The sequence below is a fragment of the Vipera berus genome (assembly GCF_964194415.1).
Source record: "Vipera berus genome assembly, chromosome: 15".
NCBI lineage: Eukaryota > Metazoa > Chordata > Lepidosauria > Squamata > Viperidae > Vipera > Vipera berus.
In genome coordinates, this window is record NC_138218.1 from 1,258,211 (window position 1) to 1,281,326 (window position 23,116).

At 51.5% G+C, this 23,116-nt stretch overlaps 1 protein-coding gene across 3 annotated transcripts in view; it reads right to left on the reverse strand.

Moving 5' to 3' along the window:
* The window catches only part of VAV2 (vav guanine nucleotide exchange factor 2), a 98,642-nt gene that overhangs the window by 10,252 nt on the left and 65,274 nt on the right, over nucleotides 1–23,116 (reverse strand). For all 3 annotated transcript variants that reach the window (XR_014028024.1, XM_081339934.1, XM_081339933.1), the window contains exons 4-18: nucleotides 21,921–21,989; nucleotides 20,545–20,647; nucleotides 17,713–17,811; nucleotides 17,454–17,522; nucleotides 17,130–17,230; nucleotides 15,603–15,702; nucleotides 8,202–8,297; nucleotides 5,908–5,976; nucleotides 5,520–5,606; nucleotides 4,691–4,776; nucleotides 3,526–3,658; nucleotides 2,216–2,325; nucleotides 1,826–1,927; nucleotides 939–1,027; nucleotides 292–308 (exon numbers count right to left, since the gene is read on the reverse strand). Coding sequence is in view for 2 of the 3 variants with exons in the window: in XM_081339934.1 (XP_081196060.1) it covers nucleotides 292–308; nucleotides 939–1,027; nucleotides 1,826–1,927; nucleotides 2,216–2,325; nucleotides 3,526–3,658; nucleotides 4,691–4,776; nucleotides 5,520–5,606; nucleotides 5,908–5,976; nucleotides 8,202–8,297; nucleotides 15,603–15,702; nucleotides 17,130–17,230; nucleotides 17,454–17,522; nucleotides 17,713–17,811; nucleotides 20,545–20,647; nucleotides 21,921–21,989 (1,330 nt within the window). In the remaining variant the exon portion in view is untranslated. The remainder of the gene's footprint in view (nucleotides 1–291; nucleotides 309–938; nucleotides 1,028–1,825; nucleotides 1,928–2,215; nucleotides 2,326–3,525; nucleotides 3,659–4,690; nucleotides 4,777–5,519; nucleotides 5,607–5,907; nucleotides 5,977–8,201; nucleotides 8,298–15,602; nucleotides 15,703–17,129; nucleotides 17,231–17,453; nucleotides 17,523–17,712; nucleotides 17,812–20,544; nucleotides 20,648–21,920; nucleotides 21,990–23,116) is intronic.

Consider the following 23,116-nt stretch of genomic DNA (forward strand, 5'->3'; position numbering starts at 1 on the left):
CCAGGAGCTAGTCTTGCTCTTAGAACTGACCCCCCCCAGCCCCTCCGACAGCAAAGGTCTTACAGAGATGCGACAGTTTGGATTCTGAGCTGCTGCCCCCACCCCCTCCCTTGCATTCAAATTGGGGCAAAAAAGGGGGAGAAAAAAGGGCGCCCCATCTCAAGACCAACCAAGGACTCGGCCTCGCTTCTCAGAAAGGGGTGGGGGAAAGGTGACCCCCATGTCCTCCTCGGGCACCTTGCTCCCTGCCTCATTTCTCAGAGGGAAGGGAAGGACAGCCACACTGCTTACCTGCTCAGCAGGAGAACCTGGAAAGCAACATGAAGAAGTGGCTGGTTAGTGGAGAAACCACCTAAGAGGAACAGCTCAGTCCCATCACTTTCTGCGTACAGATCTCATGAATCCCCCTCTTGCCATTCCAAATTCTTCCTTCTCCCCCTTTCCTCACCTTCAAAATTTAGGGTGCCCTTTCACATACAAATATGTTTGTTAAGTGACGGTGATGTTGCAGGAGGGCAAAATGTATTTTTCAAAGCGATTTGTGACATGCAAAATCCTCTAAACAGCTGCAGAATGGAAGTGTCTCTGCAGCTGCTCTGCCCTTCTGGGACGGGTGAGAGGTTGACAGGGACCCCCCAGGAGGAAGCTGCCGGGGGGGGGGGCTCAGCCACTCTACCAGGATCAACAGGCAGCCATTGGAGCGAATCGTCCCTTTTATTGCAGGAAAGCGTGTTGATTTGGAGAGCACCGCCCAAACCTGTCCCCACTGGTGGCCCACCAGACTTTCGTGGGGCAGTGGAGTGGACAGCCCAGGCTCTCTGCTTCAGCTGGGGACACTAAGACAACTGGCAGCAGACACAGCACTGCTCTGTTTTCTGGGCTGGCTGGCCGCAAGAGGCTTTTCAGCCACCCCAGCGCCGTGTGCTTGGACCACTTACTGAATTGGCAGGGCGGGATGACCTCCAGGCACTCCTTGTGGGCGCCTGCCTTGCACTTCAGGCACTGGTAGCCTTGGTAGAAGGTGCCCCTGCAGAAGGAGAGAGATGCTGCTAGCCCAGCAGGCCTGCCTGGAGCTGCACCCGAGAGACTGCACCCTTTGGAGCAGGAGCAGGGAAGATGCCCCGATACCTGGAGGCCCCTGTGGGCTCCCCAGGCCTCTCCTCAGATGCAGGGAAGCCCTTCTGCTCAGACTCCGAGGTCAGTCCCGTGATAAAAACTGAGCTCGGCCACATTTACTACTGCCCCTCCTGCTCCCCCCCCCGGCTGACTTTCCTTGTGGCCTGCATCCCGTTCCCTGGGTTTAGCATTCCGGCCATGCAAACAGGCTGGTGACCTCAGGCCAGGGTGCGACAAAAGCCCCTCGAACCTGTGCTCATGAGAGGCCCACCAGACTTCCAGGGTGGAGGGGATGGAGGAGAGTCCAGGCAAAGATTCTCTGCTCAATCTGGGGGACCAAGTACCGCTTCCTTGGCAGCACACACAGGCGTGGCTCTTGGAAGGTGGCAGAGCCGTGGCCAGGAGGGACCCTGGCCAGCAACACAGTAAGCTGCTGATGGGGGGGCACCGGAAGGGGTGGGCTCTGAAGCAGGTGCTTTTTGCCACACTGCAGCTCGGGGGCTGCTTGGAGCAAGAACTCCCCTGCTCTGATGTGCCAAGAAGCCTCCGTGTGGCAAGCAGCCCCAGAGCTGTACGGCTCCAAGGCTGCCTGTTGCACGGCGGCTGCAAGACCTTTTGTAATGATGCAACTTTACAGTAAAACTTTACAGTAAAACCAGCAGCAGCGATTGAGGAGTCTGTGTGTACCTGGAGAAGGAGAAACATTCACCTTAAAAACATCTTGCAGGCTTTGCAGTTGGTGGTCTTGTCGAAGGTGAACATCTGGAACTGGTGGTTGTTTGCCGTGGCTTTCTCGGGCTTAATGTTGGATCTGGGCAAAGCAAAGGAGCGCCACTCAGCTCAGGCCAGGCAAAGCAGGCCGCAGCTCCTCTTTGGAGACATTGTGAAGAGGGTCCGCTGTGCACCGAGGGCCTCTGGTGCTCAGCCCTGCACTCTGGGTCAGGGCCAGGCCAGGCGGCACCACTTAGTCCTGCCTGCGCATCACATGTACCAACACCTGTGTCAAGACCGCCTGCAGGAGCCAGCCAGGCCTGCTTGTGTCTTGAGCATTCAGCCTTCTGATCTGGGCCCGGCCAGGACCCAGCTCCCGGACACTCACATGGCCATTTCAAACTGTTCCATCCACTTCCGTTTCATCTCTTCCGTCTTGCAGAAAAACTGGAATCCCTGTTTGCCTTGAAGGTGAGTGAGGTAGAAGCCATAAGACCACTGTGGGGAAAGAGAGGGGGACTGGATGGAGCCAGACGCCAGCAGGGCTGGGGGGAGCCATGGCGCCACCCTGAAGCTGCCCTTAGGAGGCCCCCTTGGGTGGCCGAATTGCAGCCCCCGAGGCAGCAAGCTTGGCCAATGGCCCTCCATTCCTGGCCAGAAGGGTTTTATTTTATTTTATTTTTATTTATTTTATTTTATTTATTTCCTGGCCGGTTCCGGGAGGGCTCACCTTCCTTCTCTTTGCCAGCACGCCTGTCTCGCCAGCAGCACAAAGAGGCTGCCTTTCCTTCAAAGATGCTTTAGTCCCATCTGCTCCACTCACCCTCCTCGGGCAAGCCTACCTCACAGGGCTGCTTGTAAGGCTTCCTGCAGTAAACTGCAGGCCTCGTGCAGCCCACCCAACGATGCCCAATCAGCCCTGTCTAGGATTATTACAGCAGCAGCAAAAGACAAAAGGGCCGGAATTGGTAGAGACGGCTTACCATTTTTCCATGCGACTGAGAAGCAGAAGGAAGCGAAGGGGAGACACAGTTGGTTACAACAAGCTCCAAATCCCACCTGTTCAGACTCTAAAACAAGCCCCCCTTTTCCCCCCCTCCCCATGGCCCCCAGTCCCAGGTGGCCCAGATGTTTATTTCTTTGGAGAACGAATGGGGAGGCCTCTTTCTGCATCTGCACCCTCCAGAGCGTGGGGGGCTGGAGGAATTTCCTCCTGCTAAGGCCCCTAGAAGAACAGGGGTTCCGTCATGCAGGGGAAAAACTGGCATGAAAGAGGGACTGGGTTTCGTTGCTTCAGGCAAAAACTGCCCACGTGGGAACCCTTGCTGACCAGAAAGGGGCTTCTCCTCGTGGTGAACATGGTGCGAGACGGGCAGTTGCCAGCTTGCCAGAGGACACAGGCATCCTGGTAACCCCACCCCCACCCCCCAGTGATGGAACTGTGATTTCTCTAAAGGGGCCAAGAAGCACAAGGATACCCCCAGGCCAGTGGAGAATGATGAGGTCAACAGCTTCCAGCCCCTGGACAGCCTGAGCAGCCCAGCTCTTTTGGCGAACACTCGGGCTAGGCTGCCCCTGGGGGGACAAGAGGAGGTGCCAAGGGTGCTTCCAGCGGCTGCAGCTCTCCCCCCCCCCGCTTGCAATGCCCAGTGTTGGCCATGAAGCGAGAAAAAAGAAGGGATCACCTGCCTCACCCACCTTCTTGATATCTTTGTTGTTGGTGGGGTCATCAGTCATCTTGTAACAGAGCAGCTCAAGGATATCTTTTTGCTCGTAGCTGTAGCCTTTTCTCTTGCAGACAATCACCACTTTATCAAACAAAAACAAATACCTGTCCCAGAATCAGAAGAGGAAACCAGGACTCAACAACCGTGTCTGCACATTCCCTCTCCCCCGGGGCCTTGGGGAAAGGGCTCCCCTCCTCCAGGGACCGGGAGAACCATGCCAGCCAAAGGGGGCAGCTTGTGCCTAGATGTCCCACCTGGAGGCTTGGTCAAGGGGGTTTGTCATCTCTGGCCAGAGTGCCCAACTTCTGGCCCCAAGAAGTTGCAGGTGGCCGCCTGCCAGTCCCAGCCAAGGGAAGTTCCTCCCCTGAGATTCTGCATCTCCAACAGACCCAGCCAGATCTCCCCCCACAAGCCCTCCTGCTCCTCTCTTCCTGGGCCCCCTTTAAAAGCCACCTCCTCTGGCCTGCCATGGGGCTCAGTGCAGGGCCAGGAGCACCTGGGGGCCTCGGCACATGGCTGGTGGCCCAGGGCAAGCCATCACCCTCCGAGTGGCCCCAAGAAGAACAGGCAGCAGCCGCCTTTTGCCTCAGTCCAGCTTTGGCGGGGGGTGGGGAGATGAGTCAAGGCAGGGGTCTTCCCTGTTAATGCTAGGAAGGGGAGGCAAAAGGTCCGTCTCTTTGAACCCACTTCCAGGGTTCAGCTGCTGAAGAGGCCGCCAGGTGGGCTCAACCCACCTGGCAGAGAAGGGGTGGCAGGTAGGACCTCTGTCAGCTCTCTTGCATCTGCTGCTGCTCTCTAGCAGGGAAAGGGGGTCCTGGGGAAGGAGAGGACAGGTGGGCCTGGCACAAGGGGAGCAGGGTCTGAGCTGAGGGGGCAAATGCACAAAAGTAGAATTTGCTTCCAGGACTGAGGTGGGCCAGGGAGGGAGGGAGCTGCCTTCATTCATACAACATGCTGGCCATCCCTGGTTTGCTGCACGGAGTGCTGTGGGTGGGGTTCCTGCCTCTGGAAGTCAACCCACTCAAGCCTACATGTCATGGGAACTCAGCCAGCTGCACCAACGTTGCTCTCAGGGCCTCAGTTCAGCCAGGACCCCCGGAAGAGGCTTTTCCTTCTTCACTGCTTTGCTCACTCACCGATCTTGCTTTGTGTGGTTGACGATAGACCGGACCTTCAGTTCCCCATCAATCTTGGGCCGCCCGTATTCTTCCAGCTTCACCGGCTGTGGGAAAGGCGACAGGTTAAAAGCGCAAAGCTCCCCACTAGGGCTCCAAGTGGCACCTCAGCTGTCAAAAAGGAGGGGGGCACAGGGCACTTCTGGGGCTAGAGGGCAGCGAAGCCTCTTCGGGGGTGCTGGGCAATCCAGCTCTGCAGACCTGTGAGCAGGTAAGCTAACTTCTGGGCAAGAGCAGAACGCAGGGGGAGGGTGGCCTAGGACAATTTGCCACGGCCAACTCGCCCTGGCTGGCTCGCTGCGGGATAACTTGCCATGGCCAACTTGTTGCCAGACAACAGCTATATTAATAACAAAGAAATGGTGGAATAGAACAATTAAACAATTAAACAATTAATTTAAACAATTAAATTAAACAATGGAAAAGGAGGGAAAGAATGAAATGAGATTGACAAAAATTAAAATATTTTTTTTAAAAAAATAAATAGAATTGTTAAATTGTTCCGCAGTGAATTGTCCCATGGCATGTTGGCCCATGGCGAGTTAGCCGCGGAGAGTTGGGTCCTACCCTGGACCCTGCTCTGGTTGACGTCATCTGTGCCCTTCGGCTGGCTGAGCCAATTCACAATCACTGCCTCGCAACAGCCATTATGGGATGCCAATCTCCTGAATGAGGAGCCTGTTGGCCTTCAGGACGGCCAGAAACGCAGCACGTCCAGAGCCGAGAGGAGACTGGGAAGGCCTCTCTGCCGCTGGTTACCAAGAGCCAAAGGCTACTCCTTTGATCTTACCAGGTTTTCTATGGAACTCTGAAATTCACTTATTTTCTTCAGTGTTTCTTTGTCCCGTTTGACTTCATTGATGAACATGGCCAAGTCCTGAAAAATGAACAGCAGGCTTTTTTTGGTCGAAGTGGCTCATCAGTGGCACCGCAAGCAGAAAGCGCCAGGCAGGGATCCGCTCCGAGAGCAGAAAGACAGGCCTGCTTCTGCATTCAGCCTCCCTTGCCCAGCAGCATCAGGGCGCCTGTGCAATTCCCAGCCCCCAGCCCCACCCCCCAGGGCAGAAGTGGAGCACAGCCATGCCAGGCTGAGAAAAACTGGGGGGAGGGGCTTTGGAGAGCAGTCCTTTGCCAGAGACCGGGCCATGCCTCTTTCAGTGATCCCAAAAAGATCCCACCTGCATGGCCTCCAATGCTTCCTTCAGCTGCTGCTTCTCTGGCCGGTCGGATGAGTGGCTGAGCAGCTCCTAGAAGACAAACCACCATCCTGGGTTACCATAGCCACTGCCTGCCTGCTTCCTACTCCACCTCACCGTGCGAGCGGTTCAAGACCTCTGGAGTAGGTGGCAGGAGAGGCCCTGCTAAGAAAGAAGTGTTGGAGTTGCTTGTCCCAAGGATAATGGCCGTTGGGGGTGGCCAAGCAGCATCAGATGTTTTGGTGCAAGCTTAAGTGAACGAGCCAGAATTAATCAAGGTTTCTGAGAATAACTGCATTATTAATTTCTGGGTGGAATCAAAAGCATTTGCCCTGGGGAGAATCCTGGGCAAGGGGGGCACAAGTGGAGCCAGAGGAGGCCCAGGCTCAGGATCTCATCTGGGCTCCAAGGGCCATGTGGGCAGCGTGGGGCTGGCTGTTCTGCATCTCTTTGGCTCTACCAATCCAACTGGAATCGGCATTAAGGAGATGCCCCAATCTGTGCTGTAGAAGCCGAAGCCAGATCGTGCCAGACAAACATTAGTGCATTCATTGAGAAAGTGACTAAGTAAACAGCAAAATGCTGTTTACATGATTTACTTGGACATCAGTGAGGCCTTTGACAAGGCAGAAGACAGCCTTCTTGGCAAGAGAGAAAACTGTGGGATAGAAAGCATCAGCACCAGATGGATTCGCAACTGGCTGACCAACCGCATTCAGCGTGTAGTCCTTCATGGAGCTACTTCTATGTGGAGAGAAGTAAGCAGTGGGGTAGCCAAGGTTCTGCCTTAGGCCCAGACTCTTCAATACCTTCATAAATAATTTAGATCAGAGGATAAAAAGGGAACTCATCAAATCTGCAGACGACACCAAGCTGGCAGGAATAGCCAACACTGCAGAAGACAGGCTCAAAGCACAGAAGGATCTTGACAGACTTGAACACTGGGCCCTATCCAACAAAATGCATTTCAGAAGTGAGAAAAGTAAGGTTTATACTTAGGCAAGAGAAATCAAATGCACAGGTACAGAATAGGTGGTACCTGGCTCAACAATAGTTAACTGTGAGAGAGATCTAGGCTGCTGCCAAAAAAATCAATGCAATCCTAGGCTGCATCAACAAAGAGAAAGTACCAAAGTCATGTGAAGTGTTACTTTATCACTTTATAATGCCTTGATAAGACCACACTTGGAATGCTGCTGTCAGAATCCATTTATATTTCATTTCTAACTCCCTCTCTGTGCAAACCCAAATCTCACCCCCCCCTTTTCTGGATTCTGCCATTCCCAAGGAGGAAAGAGAAGACAGGGGTCTTTATTGCCCCATCTCTTTCCCTTAGATGTAACTTTTTGTTTATTCAGCCTGCCTGTTGGCCATCGCAAAAAGACCGGTGGAAGAAACCCTCTCCCTCTGAACTACGAACAACTAAGAAAGGGGGTGGGGGAATTCTGGCTTGTATCTCCGGATGGAATGTGAAGGGGAGGAAGTAATTGTGTTGTGAATGGACTGATGGTTCTCCCTTTCCCACGAGGGGTTTGGCACCTGAGACTTGACTGATCCGGGACTGACCAAATGGGCTGAGGGGTGGGGTTTTGCTCAGGGACACTTTAAAAATATCAATCTGTGAGACAGTTTTCAGATCCTGTCTATTATAGCCTCTGTCATCTATGTCTTAGTAAAAGTTCCTGCTTGGACAATCTTGTCTCCAAGAGTTTTTCTTTCCTAAGATGTGGATTGGAGTGGCTTCTGACAGCTGCATCCAATTTTGGCACCATGATATAAAAAAGATGTTGAGACTCTAGAAACTAGAGTGCAAAGAAGAGCAACAAAGATGATTAGGGGACCAGAGGGTCAGGTGTACAATGAAGAGTTGTAGGAACTGTGTACGTCTAGTCTAATGAAGGACGAGGGTGACATGATGGCATTTGAGGGGCTGTCACCGAGAGGAAGGGGTCAACCTATTTCCCAAAGCATCTGAAGGCAGGACAAGAAGCAATGGGTAGAAACTGATCAAGTAGAGATCCAATCTAGAACTTAATCAATGGAATGGCTCCCCTCCAGAAGTTGTGGGTGCTCAATCAAAGACTGAAGAGCCATTTGTCCAGAATGGTATAAGGTTTCATGTTCGAGCAGAGGGGTGGACTAGAAGACCTCCAAGATCCCTTCCAATTCTGTAATTCTCACCTGGGATGCTCTGCACTGAGAGCAACTGAAGCCCACCTGCCCACTGCAGAATGCATCTGGGTTTCCATCCCTCTGCAAGTTGGAGAACGACTCACTTTGAGCAGAAGGTGATATTTCAGGACTCTCTGCATCGGCACCACCAGCAGGTCCTGGAGCTTGAACTTCCCCTCCTGGACCTTCAGAGTACATTCCTTGAAAGGAGAGCAACAAAAGATAGCCGTGAAGCCCACCTTCGCCTCGCCCCCCTCGTCTCCAATGAAGGTCCGTCTGTGGGAGCAGCAATGCTGCTGGCATACCTGGACCAAGAGCAGCAGCCATCTCTGGTGGCTAAAGACAGACTGTCCGAGGCCAAGCAGCCAAGCGGCCCAGGTGGCCATCCTGCCCCAGGACCCAGCCAACTCAGAGGGCTCCTGGATCTGGCCTTGGAGCAGGGAGGGGCCCTCTGTGTCCCCCCCAGACCTGCACTGTTTGCCTGCTGAGGTCCCACCCAGGCCCTGGCAGGCCACAATTCCTAAGAAATGGACTGGCCTTTTCTCTTTCTTTACCTTTGGCTGAGTTCCAAAAGTATATTTTGTTGAACATTGTAGGTAAAAGGTAAAGGTTCCCCCGCACATGCGTGCTAGTCGTTTCCGACTCTAGGGGCCGGTGCTCATCTCCGTTTCAAAGCCGAAGAGCCAGCGCTTGTCCGAGGACGTCTCCGTGGTCATGTGGCCGGCATGACTAGACGCCAAAGGCGCACGGAACGCTGTTACCTTCCCACCGTAGTGGTCCCTATTTTTCTACTTGCATTTTTACGTGCTTTCGAACTGCTAGGTTGGCAGAAGAGAACATTGTAAGAGAAAAGATATAAAAACAAAAGGGGAAAAAACCCCAAGAAGGATAAAACAGTAGAAAAAAATAGGATTGGGTGAATAAAGAGGAGGTTTTAAGGGGTTTTCATGATTTTGGATTTTCACTATTTCATTAAGTGATTGTAGATATGCATGTATTTTTATATTGCATATAAACCCCCCTAAAATTGCTCTTCAATTCTAGGCAGGATGCAAGTATGATGGTTCAATTTGAATCACAAAATGAAATTAAAACTGTGATAAATTCTCTCCATACTGTTAGAAGTCTGTTCTAATTTAAGAAGTCCTAATGAACGCGGTGGCTCAGTGGGTTAGGACGCTGAGCTTGTCGATCAGAAGGTCGGCAGTTTGGCAGGTCGAATCCCGAGTGCTGCGTAACAGAGTGAGCGCCTGTTACTCGTCCCAGCTTCTGCCAACCTAGCAGTTCGAAAGCACGTTAAAAATGCAAGTAGAAAAATAGGGACCACTATGGAGGGAAGGTAACAGCGTTCCGTGCGCCTTTGGCGTCTAGTCATGCCAGCCACATGACCACGGAGACGTCCTCGGACAAGCGCTGGCTCTTCGGCTTTGAAACAGAGATGAGCACCGGCCCCTAGACTTGGAAATGACTAGCACGCATATGCGGGGGAACCTTTACCTTTACCTTTAATGAACTGAACCTTTAAGGGTTTCTGTAGAAAGAAGCCCAAATTTAGGATCCAGGTATCCAGGTATCAAACTGCAGTCTAAACAGGGCTCTCAGCTGCAGTTCTATTCTGGGCCAGATTTATCTGGAACCAGCACAGTCCAGCTGCTGTCCACTCCTGTTTGCGCTGTCAAAGAATGGAGACTGTGTCCAGGAGCAATTTCTGGCAGCGCCATATCTCTGGCGAACAGGTTGTGGTCTGAGCGCATCCAGTGTGGGAAGCAAAAAGCATCAGAGAAGCTTGTGACTCCAAGTCTAAGGAAGGAAGGAAGGACAGGCCTGTTGAAGGAGCAAAGTAGGAGCAGGATTTATTCAGGGCCAGAGAAGAGCAGATCTCTGGTGCTCAAAGAAAGGTGGAAATAGGATGAACCCGGAGCCGCTGGGATCAGTCCCACCATCTGCCACCCACAGCTCTCCCTGCAAGGTACTCGGACCCCTCCCCCCCCGAATTGCTCCTCTGAACCTTTGCCATTTTGGTTGCCGGGCCAGGAAAAGCAGCACCTGGGAACTCAGGAGACACACTTCTGACATTTAGACCGAAGACATAATTCCTCTCCTGATACTGGGAAGGAAGCGTCTTTTACGGACAGGAGTTGCAGGATTCTACCGCCAATATTTTTGGTAAGATTTGACACCTTTTTTGACATGGCACCAAGCAAGGTGCCCAAAAATATCTCCCAAAAGAGGGAGATTTAATTTCACATTGAATTATATTTACCTGACAGTGCCCCCTTCCCCAACTGTGATAGGCTTTTGGAAAGAAGGGCCAGAGCAATCTGACCAGGGATTACAAAGAAGTAAATCAAGTCCCTTTAAAGGTAAAGGTAAAGGTAAAGGTTCCCCTGCACATGCGTGCTAGTCGTTTCCAACTCTAGGGGCCGGTGCTCATCTCCGTTTCAAAGCCGAAGAGCCAGCGCTTGTCCGAGGACGTCTCCGTGGCCAGGTGACCGGCATGACTAGACGCCAAAGGCGCTCGGAACACTGTTACCTTCCCACCGTAGTGGTCCCTATTTTTCTACTTGCATTTTTACGTGCTTTCGAACTGCTAGGTTGGCAGAAGCTGGGACGAGTAACAGGCGCTCACTCTGTTAAAGTCTGTTAAGTCCCTTTAAGGCCCTTCAAAAGGAGAGCGGCAGAGAATGCAAAGCAGTGGCAGGTCCTCGTAATCCCAGAAGAGAGCCCGCCAGAGGGATCCAATCTCCCCTGTGGGCGTGCCTAAGTGTAAGTCCAATATGCTCAAGTAGAGGCTGCTGTGTGAATGTGGAGAAACGCAGTCTGGCCAATGTGTTGGCCTGTCCATTACTACCAGTAGGATGCACCAAAAGTGATTTATTTCTGGCCAACGATAAAGCCAAAAAGGCAAGCTCACTTCGGCAGTTTAAGGTTTGATCTGGGCACGAAATAAATTAAGTGGCAGGCTGGAGTGGAAATTAGTCAGAGGCAGAGGCCATTTTTAAGCCTGAAGACCAATGAGCGACTGAGGGCGGTGGCCCCAGCCTGGTCTGCCCCACAGATGCCCCACTGCATGCCTGCAGTGATGGGGAGGCCCTTCGAGAAGGCAGGGATGCTTCTTCTATTTCCTATCTCTGAGCAGCATCCTAAAAGAGCATGTGGTTTCCATTGTCCAAGAAAACTGACATGCTACATTGTAATTATGCTCTAATTATCCATTTCTAATTCCTTGCGTGCAAATTGATTTGCAGAGGTGATTGCAGCATTTACTTGGCAGTTTTCAAGCAGCAGCTGAGCATCAATTATGACATAAAACAAAAATTATGGCTTTTAGTAGGAAAAAGCGATCAAATAAAAGGCACTTGAATGGGATTAAGGCAAACTGTGTCACGAGCTTTAATTACTCAAAGATTAACAACGCAAATCTTAATAAAATTTTGAAAGAGGCCGAGCTGCAGAGATGCTTACCAGAAGGGTCTTCAGGGTCACTCACCAGCCTGCAAAGGCTCAGCCTGCTTCTTTTGTTTTGCTGGAGAAAGCCCACCCCACCCCCCCACCCCGGCCCTGGGAGAGATGCAAAGACTTTGCCCTGACTCCGCTGACCTGATCCCCTTTGCCACACCTGTCTTTGGGGCTTGCTGGTCCAGAATTTCAGGGGTGGGGGAGAGAGCCTAGAGATCCCCCTTTTCTCCGTAGGTTTAGGAGAGAAGACAGAAGGCTACTGGGAGGGGGCTGCTGGCCTCGCAATCCAGGGCCCACAGTGGCATTGGTCAGCCCCAGAGTTATAATAACACACAACTATGGCGCCTATGGCCTTGTGGGAAAAGCCATTTGAAAGCAGGCAAATGGCAAAGCAGTGGGAGGGCCCGGCTGGCCTGGGGCAAGGTGATAGGTCAGCGTCACTGACTGCACCAATGGGGGAAGAGGGCGCTTCTGCCTGTCCCTTTGAAATAGCCGCCCATCTGCCAATCAAGTGACTCCGCCAAGTGGAAGTAGAGGGAACTGTCAGGAAGAACAGAGGCTGAGTGGAGTGGGAATGGACTGCTTAGAAAGTAGTGTTGGAGGAGAATGTTTGTAGCTCAGTGTTGTAACGAGGGCTCCTTGGGGCTCTCTGAGCTTGGCTGCATTGCTGATGTTACCCAGTTTGGGTGATGAAACATCTGTAAAAACCACCAAGCTCGGAGAGCACCAGGGGCGCCTCAGCCAGCGTGGGCAGCAGAAAGGAGGAGGGCAGCGGGTAGGAGCCAGTTGCAAGCAAGACGGTTCCATCAGGTCAGCACCAATCAAGTGCTTTTCAAGGCCACGAAGGGAATGGCTGAGCGTCTGTTGACTCAGGACAGAAGAAAAAGGCTAGAATTTAAATCTGGGAGCACTGACTGATATCTGAGTTTCATTTCTGGGCACTGGGATGAGAAAACCTCCGTATCTATATGGCTTCCTTCTGCCCTAAAGAGGCTAAACATGTCACATCTGAGGACACAGGAAGGAAGACGAATGGGCCAAGAGGAAGGAGAAGAGTGGCAAAGTCATGGTGGGACTGATGAGTTGGGAGATCCTGAAGAGAAGACAATACAAGAAGCGGATTCTCCGTGCGGTAGAAAAAACATTGTGGAATATGGTTCTGGTGAAAAGTAGTTTTAGCTCCATTTCCTTTCCTCTTTTTTGCCTTTAATTTCTTCTGCTCTTTCTTCTGTGCTTTGCATAAAGTTCTGTCAACTCTGCCTGGTTCGGCTTGACACCTCACAGGCATCCTGCCATCAAATGAAGAAGGGGCAGGATGAAGAAAAGGGGAAGAAGGGGGAGGAACGATGAAAGGGCAATAAAGCTTTGTGAGAGGAAATTGGGAGGGGGGAATGGCAGGTGAGAAGGACTAGAGCAGCATCCCAGGGCCAGGCACCCTGAGAAATAAGCGGATTACCCCCAAATGTGTCTTGATGAGCTCCGGTTGGCTGGAAATGGACTGGTCACGGGGGAAGGGATGGGCTAGGGGGGCAAACCTACACCTTATTTTTGTATCCAGCAAGCATGGACTTCAGACCTGGCTTGACTTTACTAAAACCAAGATCTTAGTGAAAAAAACCTTTGCTTTCACCAAATGGAGTCGAAGGCTTCTCTTTCCTAAGGGGTCAGACTGGGGCAGGTCTGACATTAAGCCAGCTGTGCAGTTGTGGCCAAGCCAGAGAGGAAACTGCCTCTACCGTGGGAATTGTGGAAATGATGTCGGCCGAAGGGAGCAACTAGGAAGAGATCAATGGCTGGGGGAAGCATCCTCGAAACCCCCTCCTGGAGGGCTAGATCTATCCAGATGGCTGGAAGAGGACAACCCACCAAGACCCCAACGGTCCCTCGGAGTCTGGAAAAAGGAACGTGAAGAGAAACCCATGGGACTGACATTCACTCGGGGGGGCTACTGGTGAGAGACCCGATTGGAGCTGGAGGAGCTGGAGAAAAAATCGAGCACAGGTGAGCCAGAGCGAGAGGACTCGATGCCGGAGCAAGCCATAAAGTTCCCGAGGGGGCTTTTGGTAGTCTGAAAGCTCATGAAGCCCTCGCCCGGCTAGAACATCCTGCTGACCAGCCAACTCCAGCCATGGCAAGCGAGGGGGCAACTACTTCTGCCACCGCAATGCAGAGACCTTTGGCAATTGCCACCCTCCCAGCGCCCGGCCCCACAGCCCAGACTGCCCCGGCTGCAGGAGCAGCACCAGCAAGGCAGAGGATGCAGAACACCAGCTCTGGAAGTAAAGTTCAGTGGAGACGCAAAGCAACTGGAGTTCTTCCCGGCACAAGTGTTGGACATACAAGCAAGAGTATGATCCAGAAATACCCACCGAAGGGGCTGAGGGGCGGTGTGTGACCATGGCATTAGAGGGGGCCGCAGCTGAATGGTTGGTCACCCTCCACAACGATGACGCCTTGGAGCTGAGAAACCTCAACCGTCTCATGGCTGAACTTTGGAAGCATTTTGAAGACCCTCTAGCCCAGTGACGGCGAACCTTTTAGAGACCGAGTGCCCAAACTGCAACCCAAAACCCACTTATGTATCGTCGGGTGCCAGGTGGGCGTGGCCCATTGGGTGGGCGTGGCCCATTGGGTGGGCGTGGCCCATTGGGTGGGTGTGGCTGCAGCAGTAATGGCAGACTGGGCGGGACTAAAAAGTTCAATCAATCAATCCCAACTCTGCAAGATCTTTTTTTTCCCATGAGAAGTTGAAATTGATTGATTGAACTTTTTTTTGCACACACAACGGCGGCCTAAAGTGAAAAGGTTTTATAAAACCCAGCTGAAGGCCTAGGACTGGGGCAACGGCGCGTGTGCCCACAGAGAAGCCTCTGTGTGCCACAGATTTGCCCGCACGGCTCTAGCCAATCACAAAGCCAGAGATCGCATAAAAGCCATCAGGCGGAAGGGGGGCAAGCACACACAGCAGTTTTGTAACCTGGCCTGCCGACTGACTGACTGGCAGAAGACATCTTGATTGGATGTTTCTGAGACGGGCTAAGCGATGAGGTCTACAACACCTGCCTTTCCAGAGGTGCCCCCCCCACACACAACCTCCATGGCTTGTATGTCCTGGCAGAGGAAGTGGAAATCAACCTGGCTTGATCCAGATACCGGCCGAGCCTTGAATATGTGAAGATCCCCCCTGAAAAGAAAGAGGCCCCCAAACTGGGGCCACGTGAGCAGAGCCCACGCTGATCATCCACTGGCTGCTTCAGGTGTAGGAAGGAAGGGCACTGAGCTGCCAGCCCAGAAGGCGACTCAGGGTCCTGCCCCCAAACCAGCAAAACCACCACGGTGAGCCTGTGAAACTATCCTGAAGGGAGTGGAGGTTGTAGAGTTCACCCCCAAAGAGAGCGGGAGAACTCCCACTGACCCGGGGAGCAGGTCTACTCACCGGATTTTCAGTCCACCATAGTGGTTGACTTCACTTTTCATGGAGTGCCTTCATTCTGCTATTTCTTCACTAGGTGCCTCCCTTTCTTTCTTTCTTTCTTTCTTTCTTTCTTTCTTTCTTTCTTTCTTTCTTTCTTTCTTTCTTTCTTTCTCTTTCTTTCTTTCTCTCTCTCTCTCTCTTTCTTTCTTTCTTTCTTTCTTTCTTTCTTTCTTTCTTTCTTTCTTTCTTTTTTTCCTTCTTCCCCCCCCCCCCGGGGTTATTTCCTTGCCATTACTTTGTTTTTTGTTTCCATTTTTAAAATTGTTTTCCTTTTTAAATGATCTCACAACTGTAAACCACCCAGAGTTGCTGGGAGTTGGAAGGCACATTCCTTTAATAAATTACTTTTCATAAACTTATTATTTTGATGGGTTTTCTTCATTGGTTAAGCAGCCATGAGACCGAGGAAAAACAGAGAAGACTCACTGCTCAGGGAAGATGGGAGGCATATAAACTTAGTAAATACTACTAATAATAATAATTTAGAGAGCCTGGGCAGTTTTACAGAAAGAATGAAATATCGGAAAGGAAAAAAAGTGCCCTATGGTTCTGCTCTCTAGCCCTTACTTACCTCAACTTTCTGCCGGACGTCCTCTCGGCTGGCCATGAGGAGGTTCAGGGTGCTCTGTGCGGGCTCCATCCGGCTGCAGTACTCGCCATAGATCAAAAGCCTGCGAAGAAGCAGAGCGAGAGGGGCCGTTGTGCCTCTTCCCAAGCCCTGCAGCCCTGCAGCCGCCATGCGTCGCTGAGGCCGTCGAGCACGGCGCTGCTCAGGGCAGGAGTCGAGGGCTCAAATACCTTCACGGACAGGAAGCCCCAGTGGCATCTGCACGGGGTGTGTGTGTGTGTGAGTGTGTGAGTGCTGTGGGTGCCTATATGACACCGGGGGCTTAACAAGGCAAGCCCCTCTCCCCCCACTTTCTACATGCACTGCAACATCCCACACGTGGCCCAAAGGAGGAGAGTTGGAAGTGCAAGGTTGCAGCACTTTTGTTTCAGTTGTTTCGGCAAGACCGGCCGGCTGCCTGGCAAAGCTGCCAGGTCGTGGGTGCCACCCTATGGCTCTTTCCATCAAGAACTTCATCTCCCTCCTTGCAACTGAACTTGAACTGGGCTCCTGGCCCGGACTGGTTTCCACGTCTTTCGGCCCCTCAAGGCCAAGCCCACTCCAGGTGCTCTTTGGGCTGCTCTGGATCTTTCCTGAAATGCCTCCTCGGACTTAAGGTGGACTTTAAGATTCCACGCAGAATAAACAGGAACGACCGTTTCTAAAAATCTGAAATGTGTGTTCCTGCTGCTGCAGCCTCTGCAATGCAGCTGAGATGCATGGCGTGGCCTTTTCCAAACTTTAGGAATGTCATGTCTTTTCCACAAGTACAATGCACTATTCTGTGCTCATTTTCTCCCTGGGAAGTGGATCCCACATGGAATGTTCAAGGCTTCCATTCTACGTGCATGTATATAAATGTAATAAAATAAATAAATTAATAAATAAATGTCTGCAGCTGGCCATAAGACCAACTGAAGGCTCTCGTGGCTCTTAACAGTTTCTACTGAAACAGAAGCAACAGCTGGACACTAAATGAGCGAAGAATAACAGCAGATTGAAAGGACCTTTTTAGCATTGAAGGCGTTCTATTTCTTGAGAGAAAAACTGGAAAGCTGTTGGAAAATGGCATCCCTCATTTTCAAAATAGGGTTTCTCCAAGGCAGTTTACGAGAGATGAAGGCATTTCAAATTTTTCTCTCCCTAGCTCTGCCATCTCTATTTAAAAGCCACTTCCTGGCCAAAAAGGAGAGCCCCGTAAATGCACTAGCTAGCATTCAGGCTATTAATTTCCGAATCAAGAACAAATGCTGGCCCATCGAAGTTTAACACTGAGATGTAAACCTCTCACAGTTCCATCACCGCACTGGCAGACTGGAGCTTTCTGCTTTGTGTCCCTCATCCGGGGTCTTCTGGTTTCCTTCAGAACTACAACACGGTGTCTTACCTCCATCATACCTCCATCTTGGGAACGGTCTCCCAGGACCCTCGCCACTAGGAGCACCTGGGGCCCACCCCTCCCAGCCCAGATCCCCTCAATTCCCCTCTTACCTTTCTTTAAATTCAAGAAAAACTTTGGCCAAGGTGCTTCCACCAGACATCATGGAGACATCAATGGATCTGAGAAAGTTGAAGTGCACTTTAATAAGGTCCTGAAAGAAAGAAAACATATTGGGAACATATTTTACATCTGAAACATACTTTAAAAAGAAAGTACGGTTTGTCATTACTGACCAGGGTTCAAAAAAACCAATTTGCTGGGGGAAGCATTTGGAAATACGGCTGGTTCCCAGGGCTTGCTGTAAACCAGAAGCTGCTGGCCTGCAGTGCCCAGAGCCTTGATAGTAAAGCCGAAGAGAACCCCAGGGACGTTACCTCCAGGTTGATGAATATGGCTTCCATGTCTTGTGGAGTCAAGATCAGCCTTAATGGATTCATGTAGTTCTGCAAAAGCAAAGCAGAACGTGGTAACACCTTCTGTTTACAAAGTGTGACCTTTGCACTCTCAGAAAGCAACTCCACTCCAAGAGTCAGCCGGGAGCCTGTGCGAATCTTCCCTCCAGAGACAGAGGAGCCCAGAGGCTGACCCAGTTCTGCCCGGGAAGGCTGACCTTTCAGAGAGCCCCTCACTCACCTTCTCGATCTCCTCCAACGTCTTGTAGTACTTGGCTTCTGTTTCTTGGATCTCTAACAAGCAGCAGTTCCTCTTGTCATCTTCTGTCATGCCCATTTTCTATAGGAAGCAGCATAAAAAATTGGCGCCCCAACGCTCAGGGTGGGAGGGGCCAACCTTCTGATCAAAGCCTTTTCCTCTAAGGAGCCCAGCTCTGAACTGGCTCTGGGACTGTCCCCACCCTGCCTGCAGACACGGCCCTGGGATGGAGAGAGGGACCTCCACATGGACGTCCACTGGTCCCCATCTGCATCCCTGGAACACTCGTGGGGGGCTGGCAGTGATGCTGGGCCAGGTATCAAGTTGAAGGATCTCCCTGAACCTTGGGCTGCATCTTCTAAAGCCGCAAGACCCAGCAAGGCAGGGAAGATCTAGACCAGTGATGGCCAACCTTTTAGAGACCGAGTGCCCAAACTGCAACCCCAAACCCACTTATGTATTGTCGTGTGCCGGGTGGGCGTGGCCCATTGGGTGGGCATGGCCAATAGGGTGGGCATGGCTGTGGTGGTCACGGCAGACTGGGTGGGACTAAAAAGTTCCAACTTTGCGAGATCTTTTTTTCCCCACGAGAAGTTGAAATTGATTGATTGATTGAACCTTTTTTTTTTTGCACACGGCGGCGGAGGCCTAAAGTGAAAAGGTTTTATAAAACCCAGCTGAAGGCCTAGGACTGGGATGATGGCTCTGCGTGCCACCTGTGGCACGCGTGCCATAGGTTCGCCACCATGGATCTAGACGAATGAACCTCCAGGAAGCTCACAGAGATCCGTTAAAAGAGAGAGGCTGCTGCCAAATTACTTTCTACTGAAAGATGGATGGATTCCCCAAGACGGAAAGAGGGTTGGACAGCCTGAGGCCAGGCTGGGGAAGGGCTGCTCCCTGCCCCCCAAGTCTGGGGCCTGAGAGACCCCACCTGCCTGCTTGACTTCCTGCTGTGTCTGTGGCCTTCAGGACGGGGGAGGCACCTATGAGAAGGCCAACCTATGTTGTCCTCCTCAGCAAGGACCAAAGCTGGACCATCTGCCTATGGGCTGAACTCTGCAAAGGCACCCAAGACTTGAGGGTGCCACAATGAAACACCGAGGAGGGCGAGAAAGATCAGCTGAGATCCATCCTCCACTGTCAGGAGGGAGGGGGGAATCAGGTCTTTATTTACCCACCACAGAGCAAGGTGTGCTTTCAGCACCTTCTACCCGAATGGCGATTCTCTCCCCACCCCCACCCCCCACGCGTGTTATTTCCCAAATTCTTGCAGGCCAGCTGTTGAAAGATGGAGAGGGACCTTGGAGAACAGGCAAATTTATCAATGAACAAAGCAATGCTCCAAGATCTTCAGCAGAGGCCAGAGCTTCTGCTGCTTGCCTTGTCTCTCTGCAGCATATAACCATGATGTCGTGCGAAGGGGGAGAACGGACAGAATAGGGGCCGAGTCCAATTCTGCACATCAGGAATGGTTCTCACGGCAGCTACCAATAACATCTAGGAGGCGAGTGGAGAAGGATTTCAAACAATCCTTTCAAGAGGGGGAAGTTGACTAGGTGACACCCTTGTGCCTGCAGCACCCTTAATTCTTGAGGCAGGAGCTCACTGGATTCGTGGGGCTGCATTAATGTTGGGCACAGAGCTAGCAAGGGGGGCCTTTTCTAGCATCCAAAGACCCGGGAAAGGGAGAAGGACCCCTCTTCACTTACAGTGAGAAACTTACCTGCATATACCTGATCTGAAGCATGTATAGATAACAAGCAAAGTGAAGCATGGTTACGTTTGGCACAACAAACTGCCTGCTTACCTTCCTTTTTTTCAAAACTAAAAGAAGTATCTTTGTGAAATGCAAGAGAATCTCCCTGCTCTCGCTAATTAAGCCGCTTTCCCTGCACACCTCCCAGGAACCGAGTGCTACTCTACCCCTGCCAGCTAGAAGTATCTTGGAGGATTCTGCCCCTCTGAGGACCCCTGCAGCCCTCCTCTGAAGCGGTTGTGGAGAATGAGAATCAAAGACCTGGTTCCCCACCCGCTGGGGGCAGCCTTTTCCGTTCCATTCCGCTTTTGGGCCCACCTGCCCTTCAGATGAACGAGAGAGGAAACCCCCCAGCTGCTCAGAAAGAGAAGCAATCCATCCAGCAGTGACAGGGAGCACCGTCTGAGTTCATCTGACGTGGTGGGTCTGTTTCTCCCCCAACTTTCAGTGCACAAATTCCCTACAGTGGCCCGAAGGAGCCGAGAGGCAGCTTTGGCTTTCAATGCTCTCAGCCCTTTCCTGCTGATTCTCATGCTTATTCCAGAGCCGTGAAGACAAGAAACTTCATTCCTGCCCCGTTTTAGATAGTTTTGCAACAAGAGCTTTAGATCTCTTCAATTCTTGGCAGATCTGAGACCCCAGGGGTACGAAACAAACAAATCTTACTCCTCTTGCAAATAATTTGGTTAACTTAGGCACTGATTGTCCCCGTGTCCTCCACTCCTGGAAGGCAAAGGGACAATGCATCAAGGCAGCAGCCTGTGATCTGCTTCCTGTTTGATGCATTCTTCACAAATTCAGCTTCTTACGACATTTTTCTCTCTGCCATAGTGATTCCTCCTCCTCGGAGGCGCCTTCAGCAATAACGATTGATCAGAAGATGCGGAGAGGGCACCGAGCTGGAACTCTGATAACCAATGGAGCTCTTGGATGGGGAGTCAAGACTGAAGAAGGTCCAAGGACCACCTCCCCACCCCACCCAGCCCCTCCCAACTTCCAAAGGGGGCCGTCTCCAAAAGGGAGGGGCTGAAGGAGTCTGACTCTTCCCTCCTCACCATGGGCTGCTGCACCTCCACCTTGATGATATCTTCGTAGATGTCGTCTCCTTCATCTTCACACGGGACACAATCGTAAATGTCCTCTCCCAAATCATGCTCACTAGAATGAAAGGCAGAGGCTTCAGTGTCTGAGCCAGTGTGTGTGGGGGGGAGCCCCTTAGCTCCTGGGCTCTGGCCCTGATGGGATCTCAGACAGGAGCTGCTCCAGGCAGGCCTTCAAGGCCTCTGTCCACCTCTGGCTTGGGCTGTGCAACCCCCTTGGCTGAGAGAAAGAGGCTCGTTGCTCCTGGGATTCTCCTGTCCGTTTTCTACAATCCTGAGACTTTAATGCAAACCTGGGACCAAGGCAGCAGGTTCCGTCTTATTCCCCTTTAGGGTTAACATTTAGAAAGTTAGAGTTTCTTATGATGGGAAAGATGTAATTTAAGAATTAATCTGCCTGCTTTTAGCACTGATTACGCCTTGACTAGTTCCTGATCTTTTACTCAGCACTCTTATTGTAGTTTAAACTTATGTTCTTCAGCTATTATGTTTCTGCTGTTTTTCTATGATTTGTCATTAATTTGTCATTAATATTTAATAGATATTAGAGTGATTTTTCTTCCTTGGTGCTGTCTTGATTTATGGCCGTTCTCTCACTAGAACAACAAAGAAAGATAACAAACCTTTTTTAAATGTGTATCTGTGGCAATGAAAGATTACCAGAATGCAAATCTCAAACGTATATTTTGGGCAGAAAAAGGGTGTGGCAAAGTCCAGTGGCTGCATGACAAACGGGGTGATCACCTCAAAGTAATTGGCACTAATTTTTTAAAGGATGGAGGGGTTGACCCCTGAATGAATACTAATGCGAAATAAATCTCCCTGAGGTACAGAAGTAGCAGAATCTAAATCTTAAATAAAATCTCACTGATAAATTATGCATATATCCTTTTATATAATGTACCTTTTATAATATTGAAGTTTAGTCTTTCAGATGGACATCACAGCGCAACCACTAAAAACAGCCCCAGCTGCTGACCAAGCAACGCCCCCCACCCGAGGCTGCTGGTGTCCACTGCTCAGCTCCACTCGCCCGGCAGCTTTTCAAGCCGCCGACCAAGAGGCGAGCTGACCTGGGAAGGGAGGGGCCATGGCAGCCTCTCTGCCCCGCTCTGTGCTGCCCGGGACCGTCAGAGGACACCCCCCCCCAGGACCTCTGAGGACTGCCACAGAGCCCGAGAGAGGCCCCCCCAGGAGAGGGGCTGATCTCGGTGAGAAAACGCAACCACTTTGCAAAAGGACACCTGGGGCCAAGTCCCTAACCCGGCTGGGGACACGGCTGGTGCAGCAGCCAGCTTGGCCCGGTCAGTCACTCTCGCAAGGAGACTTACTCCGCCAGTTCTTCCAAACTGCGGTAGACATCATCCTCGTTGTCGGTGGTCTCCTCTGAAGGGAAGGGCCTGGAGGAAAGAGGAGCAGTGAGCCAGTCACGGGGGAGGGGGGCTTCATTTGGCAGATTGTGTCCCTGACCTATTTGGCTTTCACCCTTGGCGCACTGGCCCCTCCCTGCCTGGACGTAGGCACTTAATAGGCAGGCAGCCAACCAACCAAGCCAGGTCCCTGCAAAGAGGCTGTCTGACGGAGAAAGGCATCCACCCTCCCCTCCCACCCCCTGCCAGAGACGATGGCGCAAGTGCTGAAGATGCCTCCGGATGTGGGTTCCGCTTCTGTCCTGCTCGCGCAAAGACGCACCTTCCTTCCATGCCAATGAGGACAAATAAAGATGTAAAAATGTGCAGATCCTGTTCCAGCTTCCAACAACAAGCAGCTTTTCCCTGCTTCTTTTTTTTATTTAAAGTTTTTTTAATTTTATTTTTTCCAACTCTCCCCATACATTATCAACAAATATACCGTAATAATAATAATAATAATAATAATAATAATGATGATGATGATGATGATGATGATGTATGTATTTATACATACACGTACATTTTGGTGTTGCTCATCCATTTCCCCTTTCACTGTATCTATACTCCTTCTCTCTCCTCCTCCTCTCAGGCCCCACAGAGAGTAACCCACCCCCCTCTTCAAGGACCAGAAGGCACTGACACACCTGCTTTGGGCTCCACACCCCCGTTCTTCAGTCCCTTTCATGCTCCTCAGAGGCAGCCAACCGAGTAGTCCCTTGCCAGGAAGTCTCTGCACTGCTTTCCCGCGGCAGATGCTCAGCCTTGCGTGGCGACATTTCTTTTTCCCATTAGGAAGTTTCCATTTCTGCAACTCCCCGAGATTTCTCTGAGCGTGTCTTCCTCCTATTTCTCAGTGGCCTCACTCAGACTCTGCCTACGCTCACAATTCACTGCTAGAAGTGAATCTATGCCAAGGCTTGCAAAGTTGAGCTGCCCCAAAAGCCGACAAGCCCTTAGAAGGGAGCAAAGGTGAGCAGGAAACTCTGGGTGCCCTGGGGGGGGCGCCTTGTGGGGATCTGCAGACCAGAGATCCCGAACAGAGCAGCAGAGAGGAACCACGTAATGAAATGGGAGCTGTGGGTTAAGGAAGTCATAGATCACCCAGAAATTGAGGC